This window comes from Ranitomeya imitator, chromosome 6 (genome assembly GCF_032444005.1).
Source record: "Ranitomeya imitator isolate aRanImi1 chromosome 6, aRanImi1.pri, whole genome shotgun sequence".
Taxonomy (NCBI): Eukaryota; Metazoa; Chordata; class Amphibia; order Anura; family Dendrobatidae; genus Ranitomeya; species Ranitomeya imitator.
The window spans coordinates 73,020,106-73,032,145 of record NC_091287.1 but is presented as its reverse complement, the minus strand read 5'-3'; the positions used below and the strand labels follow the sequence as shown (position 1 = coordinate 73,032,145).

At 40.8% G+C, this 12,040-nt stretch overlaps 1 protein-coding gene across 3 annotated transcripts in view; it reads right to left on the bottom strand.

Moving 5' to 3' along the window:
- The window catches only part of XYLB (xylulokinase), a 275,014-nt gene that overhangs the window by 134,293 nt on the left and 128,681 nt on the right, over window positions 1-12,040 (bottom strand). For all 3 annotated transcript variants that reach the window (XM_069729772.1, XM_069729770.1, XM_069729771.1), the window contains 2 exons: window positions 8,864-8,945; window positions 6,587-6,627 (listed from right to left, as the gene is read on the bottom strand). In XM_069729772.1, coding sequence (XP_069585873.1) covers window positions 6,587-6,627; window positions 8,864-8,945 — 123 coding nt within the window. The remainder of the gene's footprint in view (window positions 1-6,586; window positions 6,628-8,863; window positions 8,946-12,040) is intronic.

Sequence of the window (12,040 nt, the reverse complement as noted above, 5' to 3'; positions counted from 1 at the left end):
GATAATGCACCATTATATTTTTCTATTCTTTCAAATATTCCTGCATTCATAATATTGAATCTCATTAAAAAGTCAATATGTATAACCTCTGGCCATAATGACATTTCCATCAGGCTATAAAATGTGCACGGCTGCAAAGAAATAAGAGAAAGAATCATCTGTGCAAAATGGAGAAGAAAAATATGTGTGGAGGCTGGTGGCATATTGCTAAGGTCACTATTATGTCCATGGCTATTAAATACTGGCTTCATTATAGGGCGGAAAACATGTTTTAATGGACTCTACTGGATTATTATTACATCAGAATTACATCCTTTGCTTCCAATTGTCTATTCTAAGAAAAAAAAAACTATGAAATTAATAAATTCTTGGAAGTTATACGTCAAAAGTTGAATCATCTCTTTTCTAAAAAGTTGAATATTATTGTTTGTATAATTGTTCGGTCCTTCTTTTTTTAACTCCTAAAATAAATAGGATCTTTACTGCCAAATACTTTTTATGCATTTGCTGATTAAAAGGTTTTTTTGTGATGAACAGTTCTTTGCGTCACTCATCTAAATACTATATAAGCTGCCTACTTATGTCAGAGCAATATTTCTAAACTTCAGTCCCTAAGTTTCCCCAAAGGTCAGGATTTGGGGATACCCCATAGAGAGAATACATATGATCTTGATGCCTGATCAGTAATTATACAGTATAAGATGTGCAATATTTAAGAAATTCTACAAACACGGCCTGTTGAGAATGTATTGAGGACTGGAGGAAGAATGAACATTACTATAAAAAGGTCACACTTGATGGCGAAACTTTAGCCCTGATGTAGAACCGACAACAAGGACCCCTCATCAATATTAAGCAGCTTGATACAGTAGAAATGCCACTCATTTAACCCTAGCATGTGTATTGGGGGCCTTTTAGGCTCTCATGCTTACTTTTTTGCTATTATTTGCAAAATTACTTAAGTTAGAATTTTGAAACTCCAGGTAATCCTCAAGTATGTTGTTATTGGTAATATACAGTTGTTCATATAATTTTTTTCATAGGCATTTCAGTGTAACAATGCTTTTTTGGTGAAAACCACATCTGTACAGATTGGGGGCCTTTTAGCCCCCCATGTATTTTTTATCATGTTCTCAGTAGTGTTTGTGTCTCGAGTTACTTTATTTACATAGTAACATAGTTAGTAAGGCCGAAAAAAGACATTTGTCCATCCAGTTCAGCCTATATTCCATCATAATAAATACCCAGATCTACGTCCTTCTACAGAAGGACTCAGTAATGCTGGTGGAGGGGCCAGGGTGTGGATAATGCCATATGAGGATGTCATGTGATTTTTGGAGGGAGAGATAAGGCCATGACATCATCTCAGGTCCTTCTGAACACAGTAATGAGCTGTGTAGAGAGTAATGAGGACAGTATACACTGTGAGCTAATTGTGAAGGACTTCAGATAAGATAAGATGTTGAGAGGAAGTCTGATTCAGTTTCAGTTTCTCTGATTCTAAGAAGCCTGCAAAGGGTAAAGCTATTGAGCTACAGACATCCAGAGAATTGTACAACACCTAAAAGAAAGTATAAAATGTAAAAGGTGCTGAGGGTGAGAGGAGGGAGGGGGGACATTACACTTACAGTGTGTCACACACGAGCAAAGAGTGGACAACCCTGATTGTGTTCATTTTTTTTCTTCAAGTTTGCTAACATCTAGTCAGCAATGGCACAGTCTTCCTCCAAGCGTCTGAGTGACCAAGAGATTGAAGCAATTGTGTTTCAACGTGATGATGAAAGTATGAAAGTAAACTATCTTTGTCCAATGACGAGTACCTGCCACCAGAGAATCAAACATCCTCAAGTGATTCTTCTTCTGATGATGAAGTGAATACAGTGGATCCTCAAGAAGTGATAAGTAGAACATCCAAAACGAACGTTTTTTGGGACAATAATCCTACATTAGTCGGACGTACTGCAATCCATAATATTGTGAGACAGGCTCAAGGAGCTGTGGGAAGTCCCAGTTACTTTACCCCTAAAGATGTATTCTGTACTTTTTTTTCTGACAATATTGCAGAAGAGGTCCTTTTATGTTCAAACCTAAAAGGAAGACGTATCGCTTCTGCAAAAAATAAGTCCTGGAAAAATATCTCAAAAGAGGAACTTTATGCATACATTGGACTTTTACTGCTGGCAGGGAGTCAAAAATCGTATGATGTTCCAATACGAGAATTATTTTTGGACCCACTTTCTGATCCACACTATAAGGTGACAATGTCAGTGGACAGATATGAGGAAATTAGAAGACACATTCGATCTGATGATAAGCGAACACGTGCATTGAGGTTTGAAACAGACAAATTAGCCCCTATCCGTTATATCTGGAACTTATTTATCAAAAATTGCACCAAACTTTACAATCCTAGTAATGATGTTACAGTAGATGAGCAACTTGTACCGTTCAGAGGACGCTGCAAGTTCATACACTACATGCCCAGCAAGCCAGCCAAATATGGAATCAAAATCTTCTGGATGTGTGATTCTGCAAATTATTATGGCATAAATAACGTAATCTACTGTGGCAAAGAGGTTGGTGCACCAGTACAGAAGGATCTGGGGTCTGAAATTGTCAAAACTCTTGCTGTTCCAATATTCAATTCAGGTAGAAACATTACCATGGACAATTATTTCACCAATGTTGAACTAGGCAATTTTCTGCTTCAAAAAGCTATTACACTTGTTGGTACTATCAAGCCAAACTGACGAGAAATTCCAGAAGCACTGAAACACAATCGTCAGCGAGCACTTTATGAGAGTGTCTTTGGATTCAATAACAAAGCGACTTTGGTATCTTACAAAGCAAAGAAGGAGAAATCAGTGATGTTACTCAGTACCATGCATCACAATTGCAGTATTGACAGCAATGACAGAAAACTAAAACCAGAAATCATCCTGCATTACAATAAAACAAAAGGATGAGACAAAAGACAAAATGGATGAGATGGTGGGAGAATATTCATGCAAGAGGCAAAAAAAAGATGGCCTGTAGTACTTTTTCAAATATGCTTGATGTAGCAGCCCTAAATTCATTCATCATTTATACAGAAACTCATCCACAATTCCATGAACGGAGGAACGACACGAGAAGCCTATTTTTGAAGGACCTTTGTCATGAACTTGTAATGTCTCACATGATACAGCGAAGTGACGTGAAAGACTTGCTAAAGCAAACTAAAGAAGCAATGAAACAGTGTGGCGTACAGTTTCAGATGATCCCAGGGCCAGGAGAAAGAAAAAGAAAGCGCTGTTTCATGTGTCCAAGAAACACAGAAAGGAAAACAGAGATTTTGTTCAATTTGTAAGGAAAATGTCTGCAAAGAACATTCTCCCGAAAAAATAACTTGTCAAAATTGTTTGGAAGACTATATAATGGAAAAGAAACATAATAGAAATGTAGCTGCAGCTACGTTGGTATAGATTTCTATGCGTTTTTGTGCGTTTTTTCATATGTTTGTGTGAAATTTTGAAAAAAAAAAAATTTATTTGGTGTTTTCGGTGAAAAATTATAATTAAAATTTTGTTTACTAATCATATTTTATTTAGCAGTTTTAAAATAAACTTGTAAAAGTTATATAAGTGTGTTTTTCCATATGATGTGCTTGGGGGCCTAAAAGGCCCCCCATACGTTAATATGAAGATTTCTGATGTCACGCATACTATAGTAGGTAAACTAAAAAATTATAGCCCTTATCACAGACTAGAAAATGGCAGCTCGGACCTACACTCCCTGAATAGCCATCGAGAGCTTCACGTTCCTCTTAAAGAACCAGAGGGCACAGCTGAGTGTAAATTACTTATAAAAGAGAAAGTGTGCTAAAAAAGGAAAGATGCCAGAGTGAGTAAAGTAAACCACAAAATACAGAATAAAATATGTACTATTAGATTATATGCTGCCTACTTCCTAAAACAAAACAGAAGGTAGGTGCAGAGTAAAGTGCAGAAACAGCAAGGAGACACAACCTAGATGGAATTTCACTGACTGGCTTTATGCTACAGCAGAATGGCTGAACACCCACAAGAAACTATCTACAGCAGGAAAGGCCAGCAGGGGGAAAGAATATAAAGCAGCACCCGAAAGTTGATAGGGCAGACGAATGAAAATACCTGCGTTATGCTAAGAAAGCTGCAGCCGGTATAACAGAACCTGAATACCCAGAGAAAAGGTGTGTCTGCTGTGGTTTGGCAGACAGAAAAGCCGACCACAGAACACAGGGTCAAACCCAGAAGCATGACACAGCTAGACGTAGGTCCACCAGGACACATGAGCAACTAGGGCACCTATTGTTATATCTCTAATGGAAGTTTTCAACAAAACACCTTGAAAGGTTTTTTGCACATTAGTTGTGCCAAAATCCATTCTAAAAACCTTTTCACAACTACTTGACGCATGCTTCATTCTAACATGTGGAACAAAATGACATGTCCATACTTAGGGAAAATTTTACAAAGAAATTAAATGAAAGCAAAGAAAAACTACATATATACAAAATCAGCCCCAAATAACACACCAAAGCCTGCAATTTTGTAACATTTTTTTTATCTACTTGGATTTTTTGGTTTAAAAACCTATACCGAAAGACTGTGTGAACATACGATTGTCCAGATTTGGCATGAAAGTCTGCAGTCACTCTATGTAACTGCAGACTTGTGAAACCTCACAGCACAAACAGCAAGCGCTATCCGGATTCTCCGCTGCCATCACCATAGGGTAGGAATCAATACACCCTAAAAAGAAATATTTTCTCTTCTGGTCCCAAGTGCCAATCAGACCGGATCAACATTCAATACTCTATAACAGGGGTGGGGAACATCCGTCCCGTGGGAAGGTTCCCGGAGCCCGCAATGTCCAGGCGGCAGCGGTATCCTGCTGGCTGCAGGCCCTTTAAGTCCAAGTGCATGGCACGCAGCGTTCATCACAGAACTATGCCTGCCCTGCACATGAATGATGTCATTGGGGTGGGCGGGGTTAGCACCGAATGCTCTCCCGTCCTTCTGTCCCGGAAGAGGAGCTGCTGCCAGAGAGTCCAGAGCAATCTCTGTGCCGGCAGCTCTGTGTGTGCAGGTGATCTGTGTCCCTCAGCAATGTGCCCACTGTGATCTCTGTGCCCCCCGCTATGTGCCCCAATATGATCTCTTTGCTCCCCCAACTATAAGCCTCCTGCGATCTCTGTGCCTCCCAGCTATGTGCCCCATGTCATCTCTGTTCCCCCCAGCTATGTGCCCCCTGTGATCTATGTGCCCCCAGCTGTGTACCCCCTGTGATTTCTGTGCCCTCCAGCTATATGCCCCCTTGTGATCTCTGTGCCTCCCTCGCTATGTGCTCCAATATGATCTCTTTACTCCCCCAACTATAAGCTCCCTGTGATCTGTGCCTCCCAGCTATGTGCCCCATGTCATCTCTATGCCCCTCCTGTGATCTTTGTGCCCCCCAGCTATGTGATTTCTTTGCCCTCCCATGATCTCTGTTCCCCCTGTGATCTCTCTGCCACTGCAGCTATATGCCCCCTGTGATTTCTGTGCCCTCCAGCTATATTCCCCCTGTGATTTCTGTGCCCTCCAGCTATATGCCACCTGTGATCTCTGTTCCCCCTATGATCTCTCTGCCCCTCCAGTTATATGCCCCCTGTGATCTCTGTGCCCCCCTGCTATGTACCCCCTGGAATATTTGTGCTCCCATGTGATCTGTGCCCCCTGTGATCTCTGTCCCCTCCAGCTATGTGTCCCTCAGCTATGTGCCCCTCTGTGATCTCTGTGTCCCCCAGCTATGTGCCCTCCTTTGATCTTTGAGCCCGCCTGTGATTTCTGTTCCTCCCTGTGATCTTTGTGCCACCCCAGGAAAAGCAGCTGTTAGAAGCAACATGATCAGTATCACCTAACATCACAGCTGCACCAAAGAGAAGCAGCTCCAGGCGTCACATTAAGGGTGAGTTAACGGAATTAATTGTTTGACTAAATATACCGGGGTAATTTTCAAGGTGATCATTTTTATGTGGCCCCCGGATGATGGTAGAAATTTCCAAATGGCCCCCCGCTTGAAAAAGGTTCCCCACCCCTGCTCTATAAAGTCCTTTTATTCTCAAAATCATTGGTGATCTGGGGCCACAGACTTTCTCTCATTTATCTATGGTATTAAGAGAAAAGTTTTTACTAGATTTTGTCATTAAATAAATATTTTCTTTTTCACATACAGTATATAGGTTCTATACTAACCACACAAACTATGAAAAAGCTGGCCAGGTATACCTTCTTAGATAAAGCAAGCATGATTGCTAATAAAGGGTATTTAGTAATTTATTTATAAATACTAATTTCCTTTGGTTATTTGTTTCTACTCCTGGACTACCCTTTTAACATGTGTCATACTTTGTTCCAACAGGAAATATGTCATAGCCAGAGGTATTCTGGTGGAGGTTTTTTATTGTTTATGAGAGAAAAGTTTTACAATTGCTGTCCATTTATTTTGAAGTTTTCAGCTTATTGCTCAAAACGTATGAAAAGTGGAAACGTGTGCACACAATAATAGCTGCGAATACACTTACTGCAATGTCCCCTTCCTCTAGTCTCATTCCGGCCAGAGATGCTGTGAAGAACACATTGTGTCAGTACAATAGTGCGACCACCACTATATATGCATTAACTTTCATATTCACAAAAACAGCTTTATGGATCTACCCCAATAAGGAAGAAAATGTTCCCTTATTGGGGTAGGAGTCTCGGCTCTACCCTGGCCTTTAAGCCTGACTCTAGTGTCTGTATCTGCCTTCTTTTTTAAAGTTTGCACCGTCTCCATCCTGGCCACGGGTGGCACTTGTGAAGATTCATCTGCCAGCGATCTTCAGTACTGTAAAATGTCTGAAATCTGCTGCTATGAACTGATAGTTTGACAGTACATCATATAAATAAACTCCAAGTCACAGCAACGGAGATACCGTATTCAGGCTGGGGCTAAATGGCAACTTTGGCTGTTACACAGGACGTTCCGCCAAAGACTGCTGCATGTCGCTGCTACATCACAGCATAACGCAGGTGAATAGGGTCACATTAAGACCTGCAAAGTACCAAGATCATGACCTGCATGTCACAAAAAGTCACAACCAGTTTGTGAAATGCTTGTTTCAGTTGCAGTATTTTGTTGACTGCAATGTAGCAGCGGAACAGAGCAATCTTTGGTCAGTCAACCTGGGTCACAGAAAAAGTCATCGAGTGGCCCCAGCCTCATACTGTAATGGTGCCACACTGGGCTCTAATCAGGGCATTTCTAACCTTACTGGTGTATGAGGCCCTGTGACCTTGTGAGCATAAATAAAGAGGGGGCCACCTCTTTTGCTTCTGCTAACCGGGCCCCAGGGGAAGAGGAGGGTAAGTATTCAACTGAACGTGAACTGAACTTGGAGGCCGGCGGCTCAGATCAGCATGCACGACACCGGTGTATGATGTCATTTCCATGTATCGTCGCATTAGTGCTGCATATCAAGAAGGAAGGAGACGCTGCTGAACTGAGGTCAGACAAGAAGAATTTTTTTTTTTTATAGTTTGCTTGCACTGAAAAATCGCAATATGGGAAACAGATAAGTCGAGGCCAGAAATAAGACACGTGAAGGCCAGGAACGAGATACATGGCGTGGGGGCCAAGAATGAGACATATGGCGTGGGGGCCAGGAATGAGACACAAGGGGGGCCAGGATGTGGGAAATTATTACCTTACTATACATTATTTTATTTTTGAGGATATGGTTTTCAATGTGTGGTGTCCTGTTATCATGCAGGGCGGCACTATGTCGCTTTTTTCTTCATCTGGCGTAGTGTAGAAGTTGGGGGAAAAGTGGGGAATATGCTCTGGAAGTAGTGCTCTAGATAACTGTGTTATTTTCTGGAGAGACAAATCCTGGCTGGAAGAAGTGATGACAGTCGGCGCTGGATGAAGAAGAAAAGCAAAGATGAAGGACTTCTACTAGGGACATCACTAATGAGTCAGTGTGTTACCTGCACACTGACACTATACACTATATTCACACTGACACTATACACTATATACAGAGCTCCTGTGTATAATGTCACCGGTGATACCTATATTACCTGTACACTGACACTATAAATAGTAATATTAGTATTTTGATTTTTTATTAACGATAAGTATTGTAGCATTCAGTCTCTATGTGGTGGTAATATGTGGTCTGGTCATGGTGTGGTGGTATTTATACCTTGTATGTGGTATTATTCCATCAGTATGTGGTGGTAAGATGTGGTCTGGCCATGGTGTGACGGTATTTATTCCTTGTATGTGGTATTATTTGGTAACTATGTGGTGGCAATATGTGGTCTGGTCATGGTGTGGCGTTATATGTTCCTTGTATGTGGTATTATTGGTCATTTAAAAAAAAATTTATGTGATGCATTCCCATAAAGGAAAATAAATAAAAATATACCTAAAAAGAGTATTGGATATTTTAACAAATTTGTAATAGGTTAGAGTACAGTATGGCCCTGCTAAAAGAGTCTACCTAGTCGTGGTGGGAGCTTAAAAAATCTTTTGGCCAAAACAAAAGCTGACGGCTATTTATTTGAATGGTGTTCAACAAGAACTGTTAATGCACGATTGGTGAGGACGTGGTGCAAAGTGAAGTTTTTCCCAAGAGAGCGCAATGGGACTGTGGAAAGTTTGAGGGGAGGAGGCGGAGCTGGGGTGGTGCCTGGGTGGAGTCTCAAGAGGGCCCGAAAATTTTGCCAGTATGGGGCCCTGGAATTCCTTTTGACTGCTCTGATGACACAAGACAAAATGTGAACATGGCATTAAAGTGATATAAGAATGTACATACCTGGATTATCGCCAGTGAATGCAATAACCCTACAGAGAGGACTAAATCCATAGCGTTGGACGTAATACGAAGACACATTTCCCTGCAGAATGAAAGGCAAAAATGAAAAGATGTATTCTTCTTGCAACTATAATCAACATGCAACATATGCAGCAAATATTACACTGAAACTTAGCACACTACACACCAAGAAGCAGCAAACCCATCAGATCTCTGAGCACTTGTCTGATATTTATAATACTTTTGACACTAACCGTGCGATTTCTCATGCATCCAGGCATTTCATCCAACAGCATAATCACGAGACTTCCTCTCTGCGGGTATTTGGCATAAAAAGGGTGCCGGCAACTTCAAGGGGCGGAGACATTAGGAATCACTTGCTTGATTGAGAAGCATAATGGATATATAATGGGGGCACATGTAATCCGAATGGATTGAACATGCGTAGGACATTGATGTTTCATTACTAAAATGGTTTCATTCTTGCGGCTTTTGCTCATATATACTGTATATTTTCTGGCATGTAATTTTTTATTTTTTTTTCACGTTTGCCAATTTTTGATTTTAGCTTTTGACATGTGATTGTTTCTCGCGTATTCATTGGCGCCTGGCTAAATAAATGTATTGCAGTCATTTCATGTGTACATTCGAAACGTGTTGCTCCTTTTGTAACATCATGGACTGAGAAATATTTTGAAATCAAATTTTTTTTAATAAAATTCATAATTTTATGAAGCTGGAACTTTTTTTCTTAATTTATCAACATGACAATGATCCAAAACAGAAACACACATCTACAGCCAATATTGTATCTCTGAAGATACAATATGAAGGATTGTCTTGCTGTGACTGTACGTGAGATAGAGAAATGGGCCCTTCGGGCTGGGGCCCTAACTATCCCAAAGATACCTCTGAAGACGAGGAGGTTTGGGCCTCGTGCCTCACTATTCTCCGGTTATATCCTAAACTGTCCCATCCATCTACCGCAAGAGGCACGGGACAGAATGCTAGTGTATCAACACAAGAAAAACAGGGATAACAGAGAAGCCACCAACATACAAAAACACTCACCAAAGTCAGAGAGGTATTTAGGGAAGGGGAGGAAAGTAAAAACCAAATAGGAATATGACACGGAGAAAAGCATACACCCAAAAACAGCATACAACAATCTCCAGCAGCAACAAATGATTTCCAACTCAGCACAGCAACTCCAGGGAAGCAGGAAGTAGAACTTTCACTGGCGAGGAAGACAAAGTCTGGCCAGCTTTTATAGAGAGAGGGAATGACCAAATCTGGAGCAGCTGAGAGATGTTGTTGTACGTTTCAAACCAGCATGGAAAGAGTCAATAATCTCTTCAGCACGAAGGGTAACAAAATCCATTTAATATGGGACACAAACACACAGGCTAAATGGATGACCTGCTATTCACAATATGTAATGACTTTCTAACCCCAGATCTCCCAGGAGGACGTGACACACTCGTGACAAGGATGAAAGTGACCCAGTGGTCAAGTGTCTCCTGATCTGAAAACAACCAAATACCTATGGGGAATTCTTAAGAGACAAATTGTCATCATTCTCCACTCAGCATCTAGGCTCTAAAAAGAGGTTGTTCTTAAACAATGTAAAAAGAGAGATGTTATCATATGTTGTTAACGTGTTCACTCCATGCGTAGAAGACAGGGTGCTGTCCTTAAAAATCATGGAGGTCATGCAAAATACTAGAGGTTGTAGTTTTGATGTGGGTTGTATTCATTTTTGCACCAATTAATTTCATGCGAACTGAAGATTTTGTAATGAAAGTTATAATAATGTTACTTTCATGTTATGGTTATGGGATAAAAAAAATGTTCTTTGAAATCCAGTCTTGTCAACATTTTGGAAAATGTTCTTGCATTAAGTGATATATTGATTAAAGTCTTTTTTTTTTTTTTTAATGGTGTGTATTTTATGCTGAAAACTGTAGGTCCACATATGAGCTGCATTAGAGAATGAAAAGAAATGGTTGCAATGATGGAGACAACCTTTAAAGAATATCTTGCTTTCTCTTACAGATACACTTATTGTTTGCCTTCTTTCCACTGATGTCTGCAGCTGAATTGTCATTTGCCTTTCATTATTGTCTTTTATTTTTCTGACAATTGTAGATTCTAAAGAGTAATTACACAGGCGATTGTCTATCACGCTCCTATGCTTATGCATTCAGAGCCCATGAGTAGATCAATAAGGACACGTTCACACATTGATTGTTTGGTCAGTATTTTGCATCAGTATTTATCTAGGAGTGGAACAATCAGAGGAAAAGCATAATAGAAACATTTCTGTATTTATCACACACTCCTGGTTTTGGTTTACAAATGCTGATGGAAAATACTGACCAAATACTGAACCTGTGAAAGTTTTCTTACAGTTAATCTGGAGTACACAAATCTACTTTAGGTACCAGATTTCCAGGAATTTCCAAAGACAACAGATCAAGAGGATAGTAATCACCCCCATACACATCCTGGGCGTCCATAGCACCTCAGCAGTGCCATAGGCTGATCGACCTCCATGTCACGCCACATTGATGCAGTAATTCATGCAAAAGGAGCCCCGACCAAGTATTGAATGCATTTTGTCACGGGGCTACCGCGACAGAGAGGTTCCAGAGAACCGAAGCGCTCTGGGCCTCGTTCACACACAGTGAACAGAAACTCTTCACCTATATTCTGACCTGGCTGCTTTGTGCCAGCAGTGCAAGAGTTAACCTTATTGCTAGTTGCTGAGAGCTGGGTCTCTCTCAGCTGAAGTGGATCTTGTAATCTGATCCTCTATATAGACCCAGTCCTGACTTCAGCTTTTGTCAGTGATCAGTTCTACTGCCTGGCTTGGAGGTTGAAGGAGCGTAGTGTTGGTGTTGGAGGTTTATTTACAGAGATTGGTGTCTGCTGTTTTGGTTGTATGTTTATCCTGTTTTCCTTCCTAGTTTATTCCCTCTCTTCCCTTCTCTGTGTTTCCTCTGTGGTTGTGTGAGCATTTGGTGAGTTTGAGACTTTTAGTTACCTTGTCTGTATACCCTGTTATTTGTTGTATTATTACACTGGTGCAGTCCAACTCCTTTGGGGGGAGAGGGGGCCACTGATAGGGCCTGCACACGAGACAGGGATACGCTGGCGGCTCTGGCCTCCTAACTA